The 24,439-nt window shown below is 47.5% G+C and overlaps 1 protein-coding gene across 2 annotated transcripts; it reads right to left on the reverse strand.

The window, feature by feature from the left end:
- Nucleotides 1–5,584: 5,584 nt before the first annotated feature.
- RNH1 (ribonuclease/angiogenin inhibitor 1) lies at nt 5,585–22,874 on the reverse strand. Of its 2 annotated transcripts, XM_027642305.1 has the most exons (11): nt 22,848–22,874; nt 20,001–20,094; nt 16,544–16,649; nt 14,715–14,885; nt 11,782–11,952; nt 10,935–11,105; nt 9,959–10,129; nt 9,302–9,472; nt 8,195–8,365; nt 6,784–6,954; nt 5,585–6,375 (listed from the first exon to the last, which is right to left on the reverse strand). In XM_027642305.1, exons 1-11 carry the CDS (start codon nt 22,857–22,859, stop codon nt 6,288–6,290), a joined length of 1,497 nt encoding a protein of 498 aa, XP_027498106.1. In that variant the 5' UTR covers nt 22,860–22,874; the 3' UTR covers nt 5,585–6,287. The 2 variants fall into 2 exon arrangements, with proteins under 2 accessions (XP_027498106.1, XP_027498107.1); XM_027642306.1 differs by lacking the exons at nt 20,001–20,094; nt 22,848–22,874 and adding an exon at nt 18,264–18,322.
- Nucleotides 22,875–24,439: the final 1,565 nt, after the last annotated feature.

The following is a 24,439-nucleotide window of genomic DNA, read 5'->3' on the forward strand; positions in this document are numbered from 1 at the left end:
AGGGTACCGGAAAATTAGTGCAGTGGAGGAAGAAATTGCTGTTGCATGATCTTACACTTACATTTGCTTTAGCTTGTGCACAGGTATGTCCTGGGTTAGTCCAGCTGGAAAAGATCCCAGTTCAATGGGAAGTGTTTCTTCCCCCAGTACCTGAGGCATGGGTAGGAAGACAGTGGATCTTGTGCTTTTGCTCAGTCTCTCTTGCTGCAGGGACATGGTTGTCATCAGCAAGACCTTGTTAGTGGGACCTGCCAAGAGTCCAGTGTTAACACTGCCATCATGCAGGTTCTGGCATTGACCACCTGGTGTGAATACCATATGGTTTAGACTTTCTGAGACAGCCTTGTGACCTGCTTACAATAAAAATGCATCTTGGAGCAGTCTGGCAAGCTGTATTCTGATGCTCTTGGACCTGATGCCTCCGGACAAAAGAGGTAGGATGAGACATGGTCACAGCTTGTGACCTTGCACAGCTGAGGAGGGAAGAGGAGTAAGAAGCAAGTGGGAAGATATAATTTATTTTATTTTATTTCATTTCATTTTATCTGCAACACAGGAGTGTACTCTCAGCTCACACAACCGCAGAGAGGCTAAAGTATTGGATGTCTGTCTTGGGGAAGGGAAATAGTAATCAAGTGAGGGTACCATCTCATCAGTGAAGGAAATAGCACATTTCTGCCGGTGCAGAGTGGATTCTCATTAGGATGAGGAGAGAATTTGTGAATTAAAGACACCTTGACGTTACCAATAGACCCTGAAATCCTCCTGTGATAACATCCTGAAGGCAAAGCAGTCTTGCCTGCTCCCTTTTAAGAGCATGAGTGAGTAAGGGAGGGACAGGAGATCCATGCACTGACTGGCTCAGCCTAGAAAATCCTCCAAACATTGTTAACCATCACTGATGGGCAGTGGACACACTCATTTTCAAACTCATTAACTTGTTGTCATTCACCCGAGAGAAGTTACTTTTAAGAACCTGCACCTGAATGCTGGGAACATCATTGTATTTCCCTGGAAAACCGAGAGAATCCCCTTTACAGTTCCTCCCACATGCCTAACTCAACATTGGACACTTAAACAAAAACCTTCAGAAATGGTGTAAAAGCAGATCATCATACACATGCCACACTGCCACTGATGTGGTAAAATGTTGGTTTGCTGTACTAGAAGAACAAGTTACCACCCTGCTCAGCAAGATAGGAGCAAGAAAGGAGTGCTTTCCTTTCTCCCTCACCTGGTTTTCACTCCTTATCCCACCTGGGCTTGGATGAATTTCCCTGAGAAGCCTCGGATCAGTACCATTTGGTCTCTCCAGCCTTGGAAGCTCTATCTGTTCTTTATGAAGTCATCCAAATCTGGCCAGATTTCCTCCCCAGAGAATTCATTAGCTGAATCTAACCCACCTTGTTGGGATTATAGCTATCTTTGATCCTGCTGTAGTTAGCAGACATGGCTGCATGCCACATAGCATGTTTAATCTATATCTGCTTTGCATCCTGTGGCACAGAGCTGGGAAGAGATCCCCTGGGAGAAGAAAGCAGCAGCTCCCCACTGCAGTCAGAGAGAAATAAAAGTCTTATTTTCCCTTTTTGTGGGAAGTGCCATGGAGAAAACTCTTTGGTGCTTTGTATTCTAATTATCTCCAAGTGCAGCCTCACGACTTGGTTTGTGGTTACTGCATAGGAGAGATGAGCTGACACATGTAACCCAGCTACCAGGAGCTCAATTAGCTAAGCTGCACCTACAAGCCACAGAGGCAGGCAGTGTTTCCCAGACAACTACAATAGGGCCTGCAGAGTACTTCTGTACTCAGAAACAGAGGTGCTTTAATCATCTGCAAAGCATGATTAGGGTCTGAACTAGAGCGTGGAAGTGAAGTGTGGAACAAGGCAAAAGCAATACCTGGGACATAAAGACATAGGGGTGGGAAGTGCTGGCAGTGCAGGATACACTGAGTCTATTCACTGTCCCGATGGCACACTGTGGTTCTTAGGATGTGATAATTACCAGGGAGGTAGGAAACAGTGAGCAGCACTGGAGGATTTGCATGAGTTGCTTGTAGGGTACCTGTGCAAATGACAGCTGTGCTGCTACCTTATTTCCCTCTGAGGATATTACGGGCTGCAGCGTGCCAGCCTGATGGCAGCACAGCCTGTCTTGGGATTTTCTGAGTGTCTGCTGGAACATCTTCAAGGGCTTGAGGAACTGCCAACAATTCACCTCTCCCACTGCATACCTGCCTCTAATTGCAAACCAGATAGGCTTTGACAGAATATTGGCCAGTTAAAGTTTCCATCCCCCCAGCTACATGGTTCTGCATCCCATGTGTCTCCAATTTGCCCTCTAGCTTGGAAAGGCTTATCATCTGTGCAGTCATCTGACCCAGCCCACTTTCTTCCTCCTGCTGGGGGCTGCATTTCGTCTCGTGGTGGATGCAGCTGGCTCTAGCTGAGAGATGCAAGATTTAACTCACACATTCATCAAGCTGTCAATTTGTAAGTCCTTGCCAACCTGAGAGTGCACTTGACGGACCAGTGTTTGTGGTGTGAGTGTCAGACAAGTGGGAGACGTGAGGAAGGAGAGGGCTGTGACGCTGTACCCCAGGAGGAGAAATGCAAGATGTCCATGCTCAGCTGTGAGGAGGGGAATGGGTAAAGTAGATCAAAACTCTTCTTACCTTATGAGGGACTTTCCCCCTTAGTGGGGTTTGGTTTTTCAGGTTTCTTTGTTCTTTTTTTTTTTTTTCCATGTGTTTTCCCCATTAGTAGAAGAGATGAAATGAAAAGGAGGTGACTGAGGAAATAAGCACACAGAAAGGAGAAGATGTGTTGGAAATTATAATTGAAAATCATTGTTTTCTGTGCAAAAGGGGAATTCAGGCAAGAAGTAACTCCCTTTCAGGCTGTTTTAGTAGAGGCTTGGGAATGACTCAGATGGCAAGTGTTGCTTTCAAAGTGAGGAGCTGTGTGTGGTTAACTCTTCAAACACAGCTGGCTTGATTTCCCCTTTCAGATTCAACTGGAGCACTGAAATTGCTGTTAGCATCACTGTCATTTGAAGCTGGTGCCTGGAGCCTTGCTGCGCTGGAGCTCCTTCCCAAAAAGCCCAGACAGCAAGAGAAGTGTCAGGGATGCCAGGGCAGCTGTGATTTGAAGATCTTCCAAAGCAAGTAGGAGGTTTGCTTGGGGTATAAACTGTTTGTAAGCAGTGTTTGCTTAACTGCTCTGGCAACATTAACTGGAACACTGTGACCTCCCTGCTTGTGATCATATGCTGTGATGAGTGAAAAATTAAATTCTTTTTAGAATCCTAAACTACTAGCAGAAAATGGAAGTTTTACCACACTCTAAACCGCTGTTGCTGTTACTGAGATCTAAAATGCAGATCTGTTTTCTCTGGATTTAAGATCTCTGGGGTGTGTTTTTTAAGGTTCTAGTATTTGCTTAAACTGGAAGTCATACTTGTATTTCTTAATCTTCTATTTTGGCTGTATAATTCTGTCTTTAAGCTTCATTACACTAGATGAAACTCAGCCCTTGCTAGTAGAAAGTCAGTATTTACAAAACACTGTATGATAGGGATCCAGCCATTTGCCCTGAGAACCAGAATGTCACTGCAGCATCCCAGAAGCTGCAAGTGCTCCAGCTGTTGTCTCAGTATGAGCAAGGCTTTGCCTGCCAGCCTCCTGTCTAGTCCATGTGAAAGGTTTGTGACTCAATTACTGACTGCTACTTTTAGCTTAAAATGGTGACAACCCACACGTCTAAAATGCAGAAGCAGCAAATTTCTCTGTCTTTCAACTCTCTCAAGTTCACTGACGTGACAAAGTTTGCCAGGGCAGTGAGTTGGACCAACTAAAAGATGAATAAAAACAAATGAGTTTTTAGGAGTAGAAATCCTTGCTTCAGTCTTTTTTATGAGTGAAAATGTCTCTTGCTACAGTGGCTTGCTCCTGGATCCCAGGATTTATACCTGCTTTTTACCCCCCATCCTGGGGGGACCTGCAGAGCTCTGCTGGGCTGGCCTGGCCTGAGATGCTCCAAGTTCATGAGGTGGCAAAATATGGCTCCTGTGGTTTTTCTTGATGAAGCTGGCAGCTGGACACGTGGCGTGTGCTGCAGAGACCTTTCCAAATTCTGTGTTCTTGGAGGAAATGCAGAACCACTCTGGGACCCAAGCCAGGTGTGGGGTTTATACCCAGGTTGGAGCACACTGTCAGAGACTGAAAGCCTGCAGAGGGGCCATGGCAGCAGACCCTTCCCAGTGCTCCTCTGCCTGCAGTGGAGGAAGGAGGCACTTTCCAGGCCTTGCAGCAGAGGACAGCAGCACAATGGTGCCCTGTGCTGCAGTGTGAGGATAGAGTGCCCCCCCTGGGTAGCCAGCACAGGGGACATTGCAGGAAGTGTGTCCTGCGAATCACGAGTGCTGGCTGTGGGGTAGTTTAGCTAGGGTTTGGCTTTGGATGATGCAGTCCTTAGCCCATCCTGCACACTAGATGGGGGCAAGGGAGGATTTGCCTGCAAACCACCTCACCTTCAATCTGCCAGACCACAAACTGCTTTGGGAGCAGCCCAGGAGCACCTCTGCTTCCCTTTCAGACATCCTTTTCTATCCACTATACCAAGTACTCTCAGAAATCTGTTTCTAATATTTGCTGTGTCTTTCTAGAGAGTTGTCTTTACACCCAAGCAGATGCTTAATTTTCCTGGCTCCCCCTACTTTTCTCTTTCCTCTCTGCAGCCCTATATTCTCCCCCAGCTTGAGATGAATCCTGTGCATGCCAAGTCCAGGAGAGACCATGAACTGAAAAGCCAATTAATGAGCTCCTTAGAATGGGTAAGTTTTTATTGATGAGGAAGACCAAAGCAGAAAGGAGTGGTTTTTTAGCATTTTGGGCAGCATCAAGAGACATGCCTCGAGGAAAAGACAAATCCTATCCTTCACACCTGCCTGAAGACACAATTAAACTGTTTCACAGGCACCATTTGAGGTTTGTGAAGGCTGTTGTAGAAACAATGCTCAAGTATTTTAGGTCAAAAAAAAGCCAGTTACAGCCTCTACGTGATCAATAGGTGAGTATCAGAAGCCAAAGCCCAGAGGGTGCTCTCAGGCACGTGGTGTGATGCTTGGGGTATCCTGCACAGGGCCAAGAGCTGGACTCGATGATTCTGATGGGTCCCTTCTAACTCAGCATATTCTATGAACCTGGGTGCCCATGCAGGACTTGCAAGTGAATGAAACACCAAGTGACCACTCCAGAAAGAGATGTTGGGGAATGGGATTTTTTTGGCATTCTTCCTGCAAGGCCACCCCAGGGCAATGCCAGGTTCTCCTTCTACATTTTTAAAGCTGTGTTCATTCTTTTGTGTTTTAGGCATGCAAGAGATGCATTTACCCTTGAACAAGGTTTATTAAAACTCTGACTGGGCATGAAAAGCCAGTCAGAATTCCCTGAAAACTGGAATGTCTTCTAGGCTTGTTGTCTACCTGAGGCCTTGACTAAGATCTCTGACATTTCAGTTAAAGAGTTACCAAAACCAAACAAGTAAAACAAGCTTGTAATTCAGAAGAGATTAGGTTGGTCTTAAAGGAGAAATATACAGATATATTTTATTTTTATAAGTAGAAAAATTAAGTATAAAGTTCCTGTAGAACCACTCTTTGCCAGAGCAAACACATCAATCGTTTAATAATTTCCCATACTAGCAGGAATGCATACAGCATCTTTTGTAGGAAAATCACTTTTCAAAGGACACCAGTTTTGACATTACACAGCTGAACAGCTGCTCAATTCTTTTCTTCTCTAGTGCCTTGGCCACCACTGCTTTTCCAATAACTCTTTCAGAGAAAGACAGGGGAGAACTCCATTTTAGATTAAAAAACATTTCTTTTTTTTGAAAGCCTTCCTCAGAGACCTATCAAAAGCAACATGCAGTAACAATACAGTGGGTAGTTCTCTTGCCTTGGGAAAGGAGCTCTCTTTAAAGCCCAACTAATTCATTAGAAGGGATTATAGGATTAAAGAGCTCCTAAAGGCTAGAGACCCACTTCTATAAGACAGTAATTGTTTATTTCAAGGATAGTGATGCTGCAGCTTTCATGAGCCTCAGAGTTAGTACATCCAGAGATGCACAGGAGATCAATCAGCTCCCCAGACACCCACTCAGGGAATCCAAAAATGGTTTCGGTACAAGAAAATTCTCTATTAAGTTAATTAGCTTCATGTATGGAAAGTTCAGATTAAGAAGAGGATGTTGCTTTGATGTTGTTTTGCAGGCAGTCACCACTCATGAAATGATCTTCACTTCAGGCTTGGAGTCTTCCAAGGCTCTCAGTTCATCATCCACTTCAGCACTCCACAAAATGTCATACAAACTACAACAAAACAAAAAGGCAAGCAAAGTTTAGTGAGCATCCTCATGCTAAAGAAAGAGACCGATGCACAGATGGCCAGTATGGGAAGATCATATAACAGGAAGGGCCCCATCTAGGTTTGAGTCTGGCCCAACAGCCAAAAACATGCTTTACAATCCAGAGCCCTATTATTCTCTCACCAGCATCACCTTCTCCTTGTTCTTTGGCCCTATGGACCAAAGCAGATCAAGGCACTGTGGTCATGTCACTTGGACATGCAGACGACATCTGAATCCCCTCCGGTCACTAGTTGCCCTCAGGTGCAATTCCCAGAGAGCCGGTGCTTGCAGCCCCCTCCCCACAGCCTCTCAGCTCTCTGAGTTCACCACCTCCCAGAGGGAACACAATAGGGCCACAAACATCTCTCACATTAACTGCTGCACGTTGCAGCTGGGATTCCTCAAGGCTTCACAGATCTTCCTGATGCCTTCGTCTTCCAGAGGGTTGTAGCTCAGGTCCAGCTCAGTAAGGCACTGCTTGGTGGTCATGACGGTGGCGAGGGTGGCGCAGCAGGCTGCCGTCAGATCGCAGTTACCCAGCCTGCAGGGAGAGCAGGGAGAGGACACTGCAGCGAGCCATGGCTCCAGGGACCACCAGCCCACCCTCAGACAGCAGACACAGACATCCTAGCACGGAGCAGCAATATCTGTGAAGCTCACAGCTCTGAGATACCAGCAGGGGCTGGCCCGTGGTCTCAGCACAGAGACAGCCGCCCTCATGGTGACTGCTGAACACCTAGAAGTCCTCCCTAAAGCTTAACAACGTATGGCTACAGGGGTAGAAGGAACCCATAGAAGATATTCCCAACTTCAACACCATGCATCATCTTTTTGGTTTAAAGTGATCATAAATCATCTCTAAACTTTAGTACTATGTGGTACTATTTGAGACTTGCAACAATCTCTCTAAAAAGGGCAATTGAGACCTCTCAGTTGAGAAGCTTTAACTGGTCAGCAAACATATCTTTCTGGAAGACACTTCCAGTCTTACTTATGCCTCCCACAACCCATTGGCTCAACTCACTCACTGTAAGACTCAGGCATCAGAGCACAACTCCGGCTTCTGTCCAGAGGCATGGAGAAAGCACTGAGGTGCCCTGAGCATCACACAGTCCAGAGCTCAGTGCCCACCTGGGAAGGGACAGGCAGGTGGAGAAGGCGAATCCCACCACAGGGCTGGAGGTGATGCTCCAGATGGCCTCCTACTCCTACCATTGAGGCTGGATCAGTACTTGTATTTGCACCCATAGGGACTATGGGAATAAGGGGCAACAGGTGAATCCAGGCAGGCTTTGCACTGAGACTGGCAGGCATGAGAATAAGCACACCACACCTCGACCAGCAGTTTCTCCATCTCAGTGTCCCACCTGAGAGAGGCCCTGCACGTGAGTTTGGAGAAGGGCACCAGGAGCTCTACAGTGCATGGCTCCCACAACAAAGCAATATCACTCCAGCCTCCCCACTCTTTGTCCCAGGTACACTGTGCTGTGAACTTTCAGTTCTGCACCTGGGACAGCACCTGTGGACAGCTATGAATGCACTGTCACACAGGTGCCAGCCTGTACTTTCGAGATCATGAGTGACAGAATACACAGAAGAAGGCGTCGCTTCCACTGACTTGCTCCTGGACTACTTAAACATCAGCTTGTGGTGCGAATTGTTTCATAATGAAGAAAACAAAAAAATACCACACTAACACCTATTGCTGTCTCTCTCTCTCTGCACAGTCTTGGAAGGGTAACACAGCAAGAGAGAAGATGACTTCTGAGGGTGCACCTTACCATAAGGACTGGATGTTGCAGTTGGGGTGCAGCAGCCCTTCACAGAGGAGTTCAACACCTGCATCTCCCAACTTGTTCTCACCCATGTGCAGTACTTTCAAGTGCTTGTTGGTGCTGAGAGCAGAGCTGACAACCTTGCAGCAAGCAGTCGTGAGGCCGCACTCCCTAACCCTGCAAGGCAAAAGTGACATGAGATCTAGGTGGGAGATCTAGAGAGTATCAGGCACCGTTCACTTCTCTACATTTGCCTAACAGGAGCCCAGGTAGTGGGAACAGAGGAACCAGAGTTTTCCCACAATCACTGTACTCCCCTCAACCCCCATCTGCTCCGTTCTTTCTAAGCAGCACCTCTCCCACTCTTATATGTGGGATGTCTGTCTCAGAGCGTGCACCTACAAAAGGCATTTGCCCATCAAGCACAGGGACAATCAAAAATGAAGCACACTGCTCTAACAGTCACTCCTGGCTCCACCATGCACTCCTGAGGTTGACTTCTTCCAAGCCTCCAGTGTAGGGCAAAACCCAACTGGGGCAGGAGCTGAATTTGCAAAGTAGAAAAGTTCAAGTGTTGCTTGTTCAGTTTCTAAGCAAAAGAACAAATTTCCTCTCCTGGCCACCAGACCTTCTCAGACTAAAGGGTAACACAGTCAACAGGATAGGATGCTGAGAACTCTTTATGTCACTACAGCTTCTTTTGGCTGATCAGTGAGAAAGATTAGATCCAGTGGAGAACCTGAGATATCTGATCACAGCACTCAATTTGCTATTACATGAGGCCTTTCAAATTTCAAAAGTCTCTCAGCTGACATTTGTTGCATGATAAAATATATTAGAAGCTCTACAAGTGATGTTTGGTCTCCTATTAACAGGACTATGGGGCAGATCTTCAAAGTGTCTACAAGTTTAGAAATATAAATACCTTTTAAGTTTGTAAATCTAAAAAAACCCTCTTCAACTCCATAAATCCTTTCATTAACAACCAGCACAAGTTGTTTATACAACCATTGCAACTGAGCATCAATCTGGTGGGCACTACTTCACTTACATCTTTCTTCAGCGAAGCCTTCAAAGAAGGCAGTGGATACGTGAAACTTGACAGCAGCTCACCATAGCTCCTGAAGTTTAGATTTGGGATCCTTGAGCGCCTGACACAGCATTTCCATCCCTGAGTCTCTCAGGTTGTTGTCTATTAGACTGATCTCTGTGAGGGTCTCTTTTGTACTGATGAGTCTGGAGAGATCTTTACAGCTAGCACTTGTGAGATCACAGTCCCATAACCTGCAGGGAAGAAAAAAACATTATTTTCTCCAAAGAATGACTTAGATCAGAAAACAGAATCCCATTTTAGTAGTCTGAATTTCTGGTTACATCATCTCATTTTCTTCTATCCTTTACAAAACCCACTCATGCATCGTATCACACAGCTTTCTCCTTACTTTCCAACTGCTGCAGCAAAAGCTCTGTTTTTAACACACATGCACAAAAAGGGAACATGCAATTCTAGTAGACAGATAACAGGAAACCAAGACAATGCCACCGCAAACTTCCATCTGCACTCTTCCCAGAATCTGATCCAAGTGATTTCAGCGTGGCTCTGCTTGCTCCACCAGTTTTGAGAAGGAACTAATCTGCAGCTGAGACATTCTTTTTTCACTGGGGCGAGGGGGTAACTGAGACGCTTTCCACTTAGGAGTGAACCAGCAGCACAACCTTGAAAGCCTGGGGGCTGCACAAGGGATTTAAGAAACCTCTTCCCACACTTACCACAGCTTCTGGATTTTGCAGTTAGGATGCATCAGTCCTTGGCAAAGCAGAGCCAGCCCAGAGTCTCCAATCTTGTTATCCCCCACAGAGAGATCCATCAGTGATGACTTGTTACTGAGAACAGTGCTAATATCCCGACAGCTGTCGCTGGTTATGCCACAGTTCTCCAGGCTGCATGAAAAAGCACAGTTGGAGTTGCTGATCCAGACCTGCTGTATTAGATACACTCCAACACGCCCACTTCAGACTGAGAAGGGTCTCAGATGTGCAGATGTGCTGCTTCCTTGCTGCAAACCAGTGCAGCCCAGCTGGGCATTGCTAGATCCTACAAGGCTCAGAAATGATACAGGTGTCCTAGATGGGCTCTGGGTGAGGCAACACACTGCTCCTGCATTTCATGAGGCTGCAGGGCATTTTTACTCTGACCTACCTATTCATGACCATTAAAGCAAGGATCATTCTTGCCAAACTCCCACTTTATATTGATTATCCCTTTTAAGAGGAACTTTTGGCTGTATCATACAGTGAGTCCCCGCTGAGCCAACCCCTGCTGAACCACAGGGGCAGTATAAAATGAATCATGCTTCCACCCTAAAGCCCTTCAAGGGCTTTACCCCAGATACAAGGCCAAGTCCAGCACCTCTGTTTTGTAGCCAAAAAGGGCTCTAATAAGTATGCTCAGCTGGCTAGTAATTCAAAAGTTAAGAACTGGAGCCACTGAGGGTACTTATTCCTCTGCTCTGAGACACTGGCGAGCAGTCCCCCCTTGTAAGTGCTGGTGTAACCTGTGGTACCAAAATTTCCAAAACTGAAAGCTGTACACTCGTTTGTGTATAGCCTCCTGTTACATAAATCTGAGCCTGCAGAAAATCTGGCCTAAATTTCAAGTATTCCTGGCAATAATTTTTACTGTCTTATGGATGGTATGACTAGTGGCAGGACTGGTTGAAATTAGAGATGTCCAGCTCTTTCTTACTGTAGTAACTCTAGGTTGCAGCTTGCCTCCACCAGTCCCCGGCACAGCTGCTTTACAGCTGTATCTCCCAGAGTGTTGTTGCTCAGGCTGAGTTCCTTCAGGGTGGGCTTGCTTTGCAGAGCGGCATTGAGAGCTTCCACAATATCAGCTGTGAGTTCACAATACTCCAGCCTGCAAGAAGAAAAGAAATCCAGGCAAAAAAACCAACTGTCTTTACCACGTCTCACGACCTGCAAGAATCAGCTGTGGGCAAAGTGTGTGTTAGCCAGGGCAGAAAAGATGCCAACATGAGTTGAGACCAGGCAACGCATAAAGACAGAGATAACCATAAGAGTTTTTAACAGCATCTCTCTGCTCATTGCAGGAAGCATTAATTCTTAAACCAGATCCTAGGGGACCCTAGCAAGACTAATTACCCACCCATTTTTACACTAATCCTCCATTAAACCACTGCACAGGCTGCCCTGGAGCACATGGCTGAGCTCTGCACTGCAATACCATCTCACAGCCTCACCATCGGGCCTTCCCAGCCCGAGATGGAGGCTGCAAATAGACCAAGGTCCTACTCAGTCACAAAACAAAGACCAAGGGCAGCAGAATCTGATGTCCCCTGGACATCTAAGAGGTCCTGCATTTATAGCCACCACTGCCAGGAGGCCTAAACAAAGCCTATGGGAACAGACACCCAAGTCTTATAAACCCACGAGACCAACCGGTGTGAATAAGTGTGACACCATTTCAGGTAAAACAAGAAGAAATCCACATCTGGGAACAAAACTCCTGCTTCTCTCAAGGGAAAGACAAGCATGACCTGTCTGATGACCAAAAAATCCCAGTGACTACTTACTGTAGCTTCTGCAGCTTACAGCTGGGGTTCATCATCCCTTGACACAGCACCTTCACTCCAGCAGTTCCCAGTCTGTTGTCACCCACGTGCAGCTCTGTCAGGGATGGCTGTGCACTGAGGACAGATCGCAGGGTCTCACAGCTGGCACTTGTCAGATTGCAGTTTTGCAGCCTGAAGGAGAGAGGCAACCAGGGTGAGGGAAATGCACCCCCAGAATTAAAGAGGCTCTTCTCAGCAAGGTGTATCTGCCAAGGTTTGAGCTTGGAAAGGACACCATGGCACTAACCCTCTAGGAAACGATATATCCTGGTTAGTGCTGCTGTTTTACAGATGTTAAAATATTCTCTCAGTTAGTATTATATCTGTACCATGAATAATAGCTCCCATGCTTCCTTCAGCATAATTGCTCATACAGCACCTCCAACAGAATAAATAAGGATCCACCTTACATGAAGTAGCACCACAACTGCTTTATAGAACTGTTTTAATTATCGCGAGGCTGATCCCAGAGAGAAAGCAGCGGCATCTTATGATTTCTTGCCCCCTCTAGAAATATGTCCCAGAGTAGCCAGAAGTTAAAATTTCATCCTACTTGGCTTAAATCCATGGATATCATTTAGATGTTTATTGGTATACTCTAAGAAGGGTCTACAAAGTTGATCCTTCAGCACTCAGGCTTGGAGAAGTAGCACAGGAACTGTGCTAGTAATGCTATGGGATGTTTATATAGTTATCGGACAGGACTTTGTGGCAACGGAGAGAGGTCGTGAATGGAGGTACTAAGTTTGACTTGGGTTTGTTTGCTCTTTTATTTCCTAAGGCACCTCACTAGAACCCCAAAAACGGACAATTATATTTCTATAGAACTGAGAAAGCCTAACCCAAGCTGTCACTTGAGCATCTGGAGAAGTGTGAAGCCTAGGACAAACTCTCTGAAAAATTACTTAAGTCTTCCAGTACACAGTTATTTCTTGAAGCCTCATCAGAGAGTTGCAATTTGATTAGCTTCACAGTCAACCTTCCCTCTATTTGTCTGTGAGTCCTCATTGCAGGGGACACAGAGACTTTGAAGCAGGCATATCTGGTTTAAAAGGCAAATGATTTTTACAAGGTAGTGTCCTAGACCCCCTTCACAAGCTGGAGGACTCCAGTATCATGAAGAAGAGATGCTGGACAGAGAAACCATCTCTTCGAGGGCTTCTGAGGAGCAGGGGCAGCAGCCACTGGCTCTGACTAAAGCTCCTGCACCGGGGTTGCTGATTGAAGCCCACTAATGTTATAATGTGGTGGGGTGCCTCTACAAAACATGCTGTCCCGAACCAAGCTGGCTCTGCCTGGCTGAGAAGACAAGGCTTGAGACTGAGCCAGTCTGGTAGAATGCAGAAAGGTTGACAGCTCTTGAAAGACCAAGGCTCATAAGAACACCCTTTTGCTTGGCTCCCAGAGAAAGGAGAAAGCAAACCAGACCACATGTTGAATACCATGCTTAATACTGGCAGAAGAGCCCTTTGAAAAATGCATTTGTGACAATGTCAAGTATGTGCTAATGGCAGAGTGGGGGCCCTTTGTGGTCATCCTTCTGTTTAAGCTGGCCTAAACAGATAATTCAGCTGCCTAGACTGCAGAAAGATCTAGCACCTCTTCTAAAGAAAGTCCCCAGAAAGCCTTTGCGTGGCTGGGAAAACCCTACCTGTCCTTCCCTCTGTGCTGGAAAATGAAGAGAGGCTGATGATCTGGACTATTCCAATAAATATACCACTTACATACAAACTGCTGGGGTTTTCCAGCCATCTGACCACGGTAATGGCGGCTCTTATTGCCACCACATACTAGTTTGCCTCATGACTTCACCTCTAGCTGCCTGCAAGCACATGTAGTGGTGCATTCCCTCCCTTCCCTTGGGCCTCGGCCTTGACAAACAGCACCTGGGCTAAGGTCCCCTTGAACTTACAAAAAACCCCACTGTCTGTTCCCAGGAACTAACGCTGTCTAATGAGCTCCTGTTGTTTTAATGAACAGCCTTAGAAACTTATTTTTCTTGCCTGAATAATAACCCAAGTGGAATAATGTTTTCCTTATCAAAGTTTCAAAGAAAATTACCGAACAGGATGAAAAATTATTACGACTAAAGCCCACTCTCTCATGACCTTATAAACAGCAGTCCAAAGTGAGACCCTTTGAGCTCTCCTGAACCACAGTGGGCTGCAACCAGAATGGGGCCTCTCAGAGTCAGCTGGCGAACTCTGAAGTTGGCTATACTCAGAGGATTGCCAAATGACAACGATGGACCCTGTGCTGACACCATCCCCCCTCAAGGCTCAATCCTTCACCCGCTGAGAAGATGCAAGCACCTTGTACTTACTTATTTAGGTCTGTGTGTGTGCAGGTGTCAATATGCTACAGCAAATGTACTATGATTGTTGCTCTCCTAGATTCTTAAGTACTTTAGATTTGTAAGTTAGGCCTGATTTAACTGTTGTGCTATAGTAAATTCTAAATGAATACTTTGTTAAATTGTTTAATTTAAACTATCGCTTAAATGCTGTTAAGTTTAAGTGATGTTAAAACCTTTAGGCCTAAACTGTTGGTCAAGTTTGGGGCTCAGGTTAGCAAGGGTGTTTACTCTGAACCTTGAGACTCAACAGGAAAGTCTTCTTTATTCCTTTTTATCCATACCATTATCCTTCCTCCCACCCCAGCCTCCATGAAGATAACTTTTGGGTTGACATTGGTTTTAGATTTATTTTAGCTTTTTGTTTGCTTTTTCTCTTTGTGCTTTAACCATCTAGTAAAAGTTCACTTGCCAGTGAACTTTGTTGTGTTTTCACTTTTATATTAAACCTGCTTTTGCCAATATCTTTGCCAGTGATTCAAGTGACCTTAAAACACTCATTCATGACAGCATGTTAGAGCAAGACAAAATGGGGCTTTACCATAACTTCTGTAGGCTACAGCTTGGCATCAGCAACCCTTTACACAGGTATTCAACACCTGCATCTCCCAGTTCATTGTTGTTCAGCTTCAGCTCTGTGAGGGATGGATTTGTATTGATGATGGAAGAGAGATCCTCACAGTTACTGCTGGAGAGATTGCAGTCATCCAACCTGAAAGACACAGAAAGAAGGAGCATTTTAGTCCCCAGAGCTGCTCTGTTCTCCCTGGCTGGAGCATTCCCTTTTAAAGCAAAGTGGGCAATTTAGTCCTCTGCAGTTCCTGGGATGCCTCCAGGAACTGGAGTATGTGTGTGACCTGCTGAGTGTTGCATGGCCCAAAACAAGATGTGCCCTCTGCAGGGCTGCAGTACAGGAAGGGCTGGGTGGCAGTTCCCCAAGCCTCACTCCTTCTCTGTGCTGCACAGAGGGCACAAATCATTCCCCTTCAGCTGTAGGATGCACCTTCATTTAGACAGTCATAGCGGCAAACTGCCTGCCATCTGAGGCCACGTCTAACCAGAGGCAGCTCACAGGCTGTCAGACTGGTTCTGCACTGAGAACAGCCAAGCTGGATCTTCAGCCAGCTCCAGAGACACCCATAAGCAGTTTGGTCTCCTGTAGGTGAGTCATGCTGGTTTGCACCATCTCCCTCCACCGTGAATCTCAGCACACAAATGGTGAGTTTGCAGTATGGCAGCAGTTTCTCCCACTGGACATCAGCATTTTTCTCGTTGTTGCTAAACTGATGTGGGTTAACTGAATTGAAAGGAGAGCCAAGGAAAGGATCAGGAGCCCAGGACAGGCAGAGAGCCACAGAGGGAGGCAGAAAAGACATGGGGGAAAAGGAAGGTGTCACAAAGAACCCTACAGCCCCAGCCACAGTCAGGATTGCCAAAAGTTGCCTGGTCACTTTTCTTAGACAACAGTATGAAAACTGAGGGTCCACTAGGTTTCTCCTTCTGCTCCTCTGGTAAGAAGACTTGATTCCCAATGAGACTGTGTTCAGTACTGATGAACAATCCATGCTGCAGCCACTCTCATCTACTACATCTGGAGTAGCCCAGCCTCTGCCCAGGAGACAACCATCCCACTGCCTTCTGCCACCCAGGACAGGCCTTGGGAAGTCAAGGCCAGGCCCATGAAGCTTGCCTGCAAAAGCTCTTTTGCAAAACAAAAGCAAGCCATCTTCACCCTGGCTGATGTCCTCCGAGGCATTGCTGGCATGATGTGGCCCATCCTCTCCAGCCTGAGCAGGATGATACCAGTCTGTGGGGTGTAAATTCCTAACCAGCAGAGGTGAAAGACTGCAAGAGCAACTCTTCTGGGCCCTGTCCTACACTTTACACCCCAGGAGAGGGTTCCCTCATGCTGTCTGCTCAACAAAGAAGGTTGGTACTTCTGAAGGTCAAGTGAAGAATTAAAAGCCGATGGCAGGTGGCTTGTGTGTGACTATTAAGCAAAAGTTAAGACAGCATCTAAGCTGCAGCCCAAAGAATGTGCAACCTAATGAGCACAGGGTGATGCCTTCCCCCTCTTGAGGGAGAAAAGCAGAATAACCAAAATGGTGATCAAATATTAGATAATCACATCACCTAGCTGAGCTCGATGGCACACCACGGAATCAGGGCAACACTGCTTCATACCAAACGATGTTTATCTGTTGTTGAAAAACTTTAAATTAATTTAACTTTCTGGATAAAAATAGGTAGAATCAATACTGTTGCTGATCAATTTCTAAGTCCTATGTCAAGCAGTTCTGAAGGTGAAGAGCACAGGAGAGAATTGCAACAGTTCTTACTCAGAAGAGATGATACACAACTGGTTACTACCTGATGGTTTTGCAGGATTTCATTGTAGTCAGAAGTTCAGCCCATCTAGATGGGCTCATCTCCTCACACTGGATGTCAAGCTCCATTTTGACAGTTGAGATAAGACCTGAAAAATAAAACAAAACAAAACCACCTTTTTTTTCTAATTGACTGAGAAGCAACAACATTCTCCAACCCCCTCAGCTCTCAGCTATGAGTCACATTGTGCAAAGGAGACAGATAATATTTTTCCAACACTAGTCTGCTGCAAGCACCAGTATAAGCCAGCAGAGTTGGAATGGTATTGTTTGGGACTTGTCAAGGCCATTCTCCACGAGGGTAATAGGAATCCTGGAGAGATATGCAAACAGCCGGTTATCTGGTTATCTGAAAGCTGCTTGTGTGAAACTGGGAAGCTTCCCTTCCCTCTCCAAGGGAGCTTAACCAGAACGAGCTTTTCAGAGGCCCTAGTGTTACTATTGCACTACTGAGCCACACAGATGCCAAGCTCTACCAGCTACCTCAAGCTATAATTAAAACTGGGATATTTTTGAGAGAATTAGGGTCAGTGAGAAAAATGAACATGAGAACTGCCTGGGCTCAAATTAAAAATCGTGTGAGTCATGTGTCTGTATGTGAGAAGTGAAACCTCGGTGGATGGGAAAAGCGTTCCTTCATGACTTGATTCCGAGGTTTGAAAGGTTGCTCTGGTGGGGCAAGTCAAGTACCAGAAGCCGGTAAGCAGGAATTTTTTTGCTCTGCAGTCAACCTGCATTTCTGAACTGATGTAAACACTGCCCCTTGCAGAGCAGCTCCAGATAAATGTGCACAAAACCACGACAAGCCCAGTAGCTGAGCTCCAGGTTTAGTTTGCAGTGGATGGGATTAGAAGCTGCGCTGCAGTAGGTGACAAAATGCAGCCTTGGTCCCCCGTTTTGGCCAACATGACTCAGACTACAGGGAGTTTGTAAAAGAAATAATCCCCTGAGCTATCACATCGGAATGCGAACTGCAGTTAACCACCGCTTTCCCTCCCAGTCACCTCCTGCTGCTACAGCATCGCGGGTATGCCAAACTCGCTTTTCTCGGAGGCGAGCTCGGCGTCAGAGCTCACGTCAGGTCTCGTCCGCAACAAACCCCTCACCCACGTGAGGAGGAGACGCGTCCGACCGCGGGGCTGCGCTCGGGAATCACGGCGGGACCCGGGACACGGCGCCAGCGGGATCACGAGCTCATGGACGTGCTCGGCCTCTGCCCTTCCCAACGCGGGCGCTGCCGGGAATGCCGGCCCACGGCCTCCGTGGGATGGCACCACAGCCCACGTGTCACGGGGTGATGCGGGTCGGAGCAACCCCCGCCCGCGGCGACACGCCAGGGGACACTCAGAGCCCTCCCCGGCACTTGCCGGGTTTTCCCCTAAACCCGGATCGACAAAACGTTCTCCCCCGACCCCCTCGAGCTCTGCCACCTCCCTGCGAGCCGAGGGGGATCCCGTTCCGGGGTCCCGAGCCCCGGCCCGGCGCTGCCCCCCGGGCACACCCGCCATCGCCGCTGCCCCTGCCCGGCCCGTCCGCCGCGGGCACCCGCCCTGTGCCCGCAGCTCCACCGCCGCCCGACAGCTCCCGCACCGCGGGCAGCGCTTAACTCCAGCAACCTTCCTTCCTTCGCTCCCTTCCTTCCTTCCTCCCTCCCTTCCTTCCTCCGCCCCAGCCCCCCCCCGCCCTGCTCCCCCAGCTCCTACCGCCGCGCCGCCACCGCGCAGCTGCCGCCCGCTCCTCCCGGCTCCGCCTGGTAACGCGGCGGGGAGGGGCGGGATTTGTCCCTTCTCCCTCCCCCTTTTTTTCCTTTTTTTCCTTTTACGCCCTTTTCCTCTGTCTCTCCTTTTTTCCCCCGTTTCTCCTCTCTTTTCCCTTTTTTGTGTTTCCCTTTCTTAATTTTTTCCTGACTTCTCCCTGCTTCCCTCTCCCTCCCTTTTCCCCACTTCTTTTTCCCTTTTCCCTCTTTTCTTTCCCCCCCTCCTTTATATTTTTCCTTGATGTCTTCTTCCTTCCCTCTTTTTTCCTGTTTTTCTCACATCCTTCTTTTTCCTTTTTCCCTTCTCACCTTTCACTTTCCTCTCTTTCCTGTGCTTCCCCCTTCCTCTTTTTCTTCCCTTCCCCCCTCTTTTCCCCCATCTTCTCCCTCTCTCCCTTCCTTCCTTCCCCCTTTCCCAGTATTCTCCCTACTTCTCTCTTTCTTTTCCTCCTCCTCCCTTCTTTTCCCTTTCCCTCTTTTGTTCCTTTTCCACAATTCTGTCCTCCTTTTTCCGCTATCCCTCCTCTTACCCCATTTCTTCTCTTCTTCCTCTTCTCACCTACTTACCTATTTTCCTTCTCTTTTCCTCCCTTTCCTTCTACTCCCATCCCCTACTGCCCCTGTTTCCCATCCACCCCAGTCTCCCCAGCCGGAGCAGGAGCACTGGGATACACGACAGGAGAACAGGAGCAGGAGAAATCCCTATAATTAGGGGATGCACAAAGGATGAGAGTAAAAGTGAGGTGGTGTCCCAGCTGGCTCGGAGGGCAACCTGTGCTCCATGCTGGGACCTGGAGGACAATGGGGATCCATCACCCAGAGGAGAGGCACCATGGCAGGGTCTTGGCCCGGGGGAAACAGGACCCGCCTTGTACTTCCCCAGGCAGATCGAAACCGGGAACTGTTTGAACTGGGAACAACAAAAACATCCATTCCTCTGTGGTGTCCCCGCTTTCCACCTTGCCAGAGAGCTTGTGCACAGGGGCGCAGGGGCACAGGGATGTCCCCGTTCTCCATCCCTGTCACCGGTCCTATCCATGACGCATCTTTTCACTCTGTTTCCCTCGTTAGCGCAACATGTTGCCGAGCAGACGGGCTGAACCTCGCTGGCACAAAGGCCTCTCTCTAAGCTGTTTGGAACGAAGCCGTGACAGCGATGGAGGATGGGCGCGCCAGACTTCTGCCGCTGCCGTGACTGTCCCCTCCCTAGATTTTCCCCCGACCCCAGTGACCAGCGGCTCTCCCGCACATCCCGCGGCGGGGCAAGGGTGCCAGCGCTTGGCCAGGGCTGGAAGGCGTTCGTCATCACTCGGCTCGTTTCCTCCTCCGGCTGCCGGCAACTCCCTGTCTCCCTTTTGTTTCCCAGTACTTTTAGCCCCAGTAAAAGCTCATTCAGATTTTCACGAGACAGAGCAAAGAAAGGTTTTGAAATGCCGAGAGGCTCTAGGCAACATAGTGACTTGCCTCCCTTCCTCCCTCACCCCCAAAATCTCAGCATCTCCCCGAGTTTTTTTCTTCCTACAAACACCCTGTTCCCGTCCCCCTGGCTCACATAACAGTTCAACTAAGCACAACCAGCTGCCGCCTACAAAGGACGGCTTTAAAACGGTTACGTGTTGCCCCCCGGTAAGCAGAAGGGAAAGTTCAGAGAGTTTCAAAGTCTGATTTTGCCGCTGATACATACCTCGCTCTCGGTGCCGTCCGGGGAGCGGGGAAGGCAAAGCTGGCGCCTTCCTGCTGCCGTTACCACGCAACCTCTGCTGTCGTACACATGGTGCCTGCTAGAGGGAGGAAAGCGGTTTTGGGCTGTGACGGTTTTTTTCCTCCCGTGGCAGCTCTTCAGGGTCTCAAGGAGACACTCTGTACGCGATTGTGTCTGGCTTAGTGACGATGCAACCATCGCACAAAGCGTGATGACGGAGGTGGCTTTAACTTCTAACACTGGATCATGTAGCCACTCAACATGGTTTAGCCCAGAGCAAGGAAGTGGTTGCCATTGAAGGATCCATCCGAAAATGAGGCCACCACACTGTTAAAGTGTGAATAGAGATGCTGGAGATTGCGTAGTTTCTCCATTCCCCAGGCAAGCCCTGCCCCACTTGGCCAAGGAGTGATGCTGAGCACATTACTGCTTACCTGTCACCTCACCTAGGGGTCATCCATCCCACCTCCCAGCAGGGCCTAGGGCACGGGCAGCCCCCTGCTTCTGCACAAGCTGGATGCTCACACTGCCTGGAAGGGTCCCTTGGGAACAGCCCTGGTCGTGCTTCCCTAAAACTACTGCCTCTCAGCAGCAAGCATGAGCCCATTCCTCCACCTCCTCCTCCCGAATTCCCACTGGGTCTTCTGCTCCCCGAGGAATACCGTGCCATCACTCAAGCTGCATCACATGCTAATTGCAGGTTGAACCAACCCACTTTCTTTCCCCATCCTCTATGGTGCGAAGATGAATTAATGTTTCAATACCCTGTGAATGAGCCGGAGGCAGAAGGCCAGCTGCGTTTTTCCCTCCCGCAGCTGTTGATGCTGACAGAGGAGATGGCACTGCAACCTGGGAAACAGCCTTTGCTGAGCCCCAGGTGAAGAACTAGAGGTTTTCCCCGCAGTTACCTTTATTATCCTTCCTCTGGATGAGACGGGAACTGACCACCAGAAGAGCTCAATGAGCTAAAACCCACCTTCCTTAGTGCCCAGAAGAGAGCTGAATGCTAGAGAGTGCACCTCTTTCCCATTCCCTCCCAGGAGCCACTGGACTGTCCACACAAAGAGTTTGCTAGAATAGTCCTTGTGCCTGTTTCAGGTCTGACCTGAAATCTGCTGAACCACAGGCAAAAATCTGGGGATGGCACAAGATTGGGGATGGCACAAGCTTTTGAGTTCTGCTTGTTAGGATGTTCCCTGGCAGGCAGATGGGTGAATGCTGGGGATGGCACAAGCTTTTGAGTTCTGCTTGTTAGGATGTTCCCTGGCAGGCAGATGGGTGAATGCTGTGGCTGGCGAAGGGTGTCTCCACCCTTCTGCGTTGGCACGATGCTCCCAGGAAGACCACCAGTGTTAGGAAGAATGAACACTGGCAAGAGGTTGCACCATCCCCTGGTCCACCAGGCATTTTGAAATCAGATGCCTGTCATCCAGCCAAACAGCAAAGGTCTCATTTCCTATCTTGCCCCTGCTAGCATCTCTCTACTGTTGATTCTTGCTCCACTGCATATGCCAGGATTCTCTAAAGGACAAAGTCCAGTATTTGTTAGAGGTTTCAGAGATGTTTACATCATGTGGACCTCCTGTAGACCTGCTGCCCTGGACAAAGCACCCAATACACACTGGTCTGTGCTTGTGGAATATTAGATTTACAAGCCAAATAGCCATGCCAAAATGTTATCAGCTTTTATCTCTCTGTCATCCCTTTGGCTGCCCTCACTGTGGGGACAACAAGAGGCATCTTGGGACAAATCTATTGCCCTCTCCCTAGCAAGCAGGACCAGGCTGTCCTACTCACTGACGTACACACAAGTCCAGAGGAAACTATGCAAAATGGGGCTAAGAAAGCCAACAGCAAACAGTAGTGAGAAATACATGCGTGTGTCTTGCTGTAGAAGCAGTGGAAGACTCCTGGCATGGAAGGTATGTCCATTTGATTGTTTGTACAGACTCAGGTCTGACTCCTTGAGGAGTCTGATGGGGATATCTGCCCTGTGTTCCCTTCTTTATCACCGTTTTACCAGGTCCATTTTGAGTTCACTCAAATTTATCTCCCCTTTATTTAGGTGCTCCCCTTACGTTGGTCCATCTGGTCCCTGCTGCTTTTGCACACAGCTGCCATGGACCCATGAAGTGTAGGTCTTGTGCTGTGGGATCTGAGGAAGTTGAAATGTATCTCTGCATTTAAGATGACTTTACTTTTAAAACTAAATTTACGCACATAACCCTAGAGCAAACTTACAAAAGGATACTTAAATTAAGACCATTAGCGTAAGCTGAAAGCTTTGCCTTTTCCCCTCTAGCAGTTTCCTGTTCCATTCTCTCTGCTCTCAAGATGCCTCTGTGCATATATTTAGTAGTAATTAAAGACAATGAAATTGTTAAGAGTAGTTGCAGATCTTTTGCTAACTTTACTATGACATCCTTACAAGCAAATTCATTCCATAAATTCAGCCATGGTGATCAAAACAGCGAGTTATAAGCATACACCCAGTTCCATGTGTTGCTCTGAGAGGCTTGTTCTAACTCCTTCTTGATCCATTGCTGGGAGCCATTTGTTCCTTGAGCTTGTGTGTGAACTTGAAGTAAGTCTTTGTAGGGTAAAGAAATGCAAAACCTGAGTCATTCCTGAAGAGCCAGAGGGCTGATTAAGCACTGGGGAACAAAGCATCTGTGGAGCCAGAGAACCTGAGACTGTGGCTCAACTGATGTCTCAGGAGCAAAAAAAAAAAAAAAAGGTCAATAAACAGATGCTGGTAGCAATAGGCTGGGAGCTATGAGGTGGCTGAGCAAGCTTTGGGTTCCTCAGTAAATACAGACAAATGCTCACCCTGACTCGCATGCATGCATGCACGCATATGGATGTTCCATACTGTGGCAGCTCATTATAGATTCCCACAAGAAAACCATTAGGGAGGAAATTTTTGCTGTTCTGATGTGGTCGGCTTGCTCTTGTAAAAGAAAAGCTGGTCTCTCCATTTCATGCTGGTTTTGTTTTTGGGGGGGAGTGGGGAGCATTATAATGAAATAATGCTGTGACTGTATGTGTCATCTTTTATCCCTCTGGATACAGTCTTTCACCGTGGGTCCAGTGAAAATGGAGCCCCAAGAAAATGGAGCTTTCCAGGTTTGTTCATCAACCACTGGACTGCATTGACCCGCAGAAAAAGTACGGTCAGAGGAATTTTTCTCGCATCCCTGCTTTTCTGTGTCTTCTGCCTCAGCCCGTGGCAGTCGTTGCCTCCCCGTCTGCAGAGGGCGATGCAGCATCAGTTTGACCAGACTTACGGTCCAGTGGTTTTCCATCACCCCGAGGTTGCCCGTGGTCACCAAGATACTGAAGGGTTTGAGGGTTGAGGTGAGGCCAAAGCTAGAGGGGAAAATCCAGACCAGACACAAATGTATTTCACAACACAGTGTCTTCATGCCAGCTGTGTAGCAGCTGATGAAATAGGAGACTGCAATGGATTTCACTTTCCTGCATAAGAAGACTCAAATCTTTTCTGAAGCTTTAAAGACCACTGTAGTGACAGCTAGTTATTTCCTGAGTTTGTATGGAACTCAGAAACCTTAGTTTAAACCAGCTTTAAAAGGCAAGGATGAAATCTTCAAGCTAAAAAAAATCCCAACAACCATACACTCATTTGTTTTTCGGACTTCAGTTTGCGTGCTCCCATTGTCATTTTGTGGAAAGGAATTGTAGATGTCCTCTGCCAGTGGAGACATCTCTTTTTAATCTCCATGAGATTACCCATGAGAATTCGTGGTTATTTCTGCCAAAAAATCACTTTGAATCATGGAGTCATTAAGGTTGGAAAACACCTCCAAGATCATTGTGTTCAACCCATTGCATCCTCTCTTCAATCCTGTTCTTCTTTGGACTATTGGGAATTAGTTGTCAATTAATTCACTGTGAAGGTTTGGGAGTGGGATGTTCTGCAGTTTCCTCATGTGTTGGCTGGGACCTGTGAGTAGCTTGAAAGCTGAATTCCACTCTTTGTTATTGAAATTTGCCAGGAAGGTCATTTCCTCATGCATATAACCCAAGAAACTGTGCAGATTTGTTTTCCACCGTTGGCTTCCCGTTTAGCTAGTAACTGGGATAGAAATGCCAACTGAGTGTAATCCTGTGGGGTTGGGGTTTTTTCATGATACACCTTCAGTTTCTAGAAACTGCTTCTCTTTTTCTTTAAAGCCTTTGGTTATTCCTTGGGACTTTTTGCAGTAGAATAGGAACAGAATGTGAAGAAATTGAGTATTTTCCTGACATTAGCACCTGGATAAATTCATTGAGCTTGATTTTTTTTACTAAATGGCACCTACGTCAATGACTCCTTGAGGAGTGTTGATTCCTTCTCAAATTTACTAAAGGCAAATGAGTGTTTCAGCTCTAGTGGAGGCTCCCAGGAAAAGGAGATCTCT

The sequence above is a fragment of the Corapipo altera genome, unplaced genomic scaffold, assembly GCF_003945725.1.
Source record: "Corapipo altera isolate COAL_440 unplaced genomic scaffold, ASM394572v1 23b, whole genome shotgun sequence".
In the NCBI taxonomy this organism is placed as follows: domain Eukaryota; kingdom Metazoa; phylum Chordata; class Aves; order Passeriformes; family Pipridae; genus Corapipo; species Corapipo altera.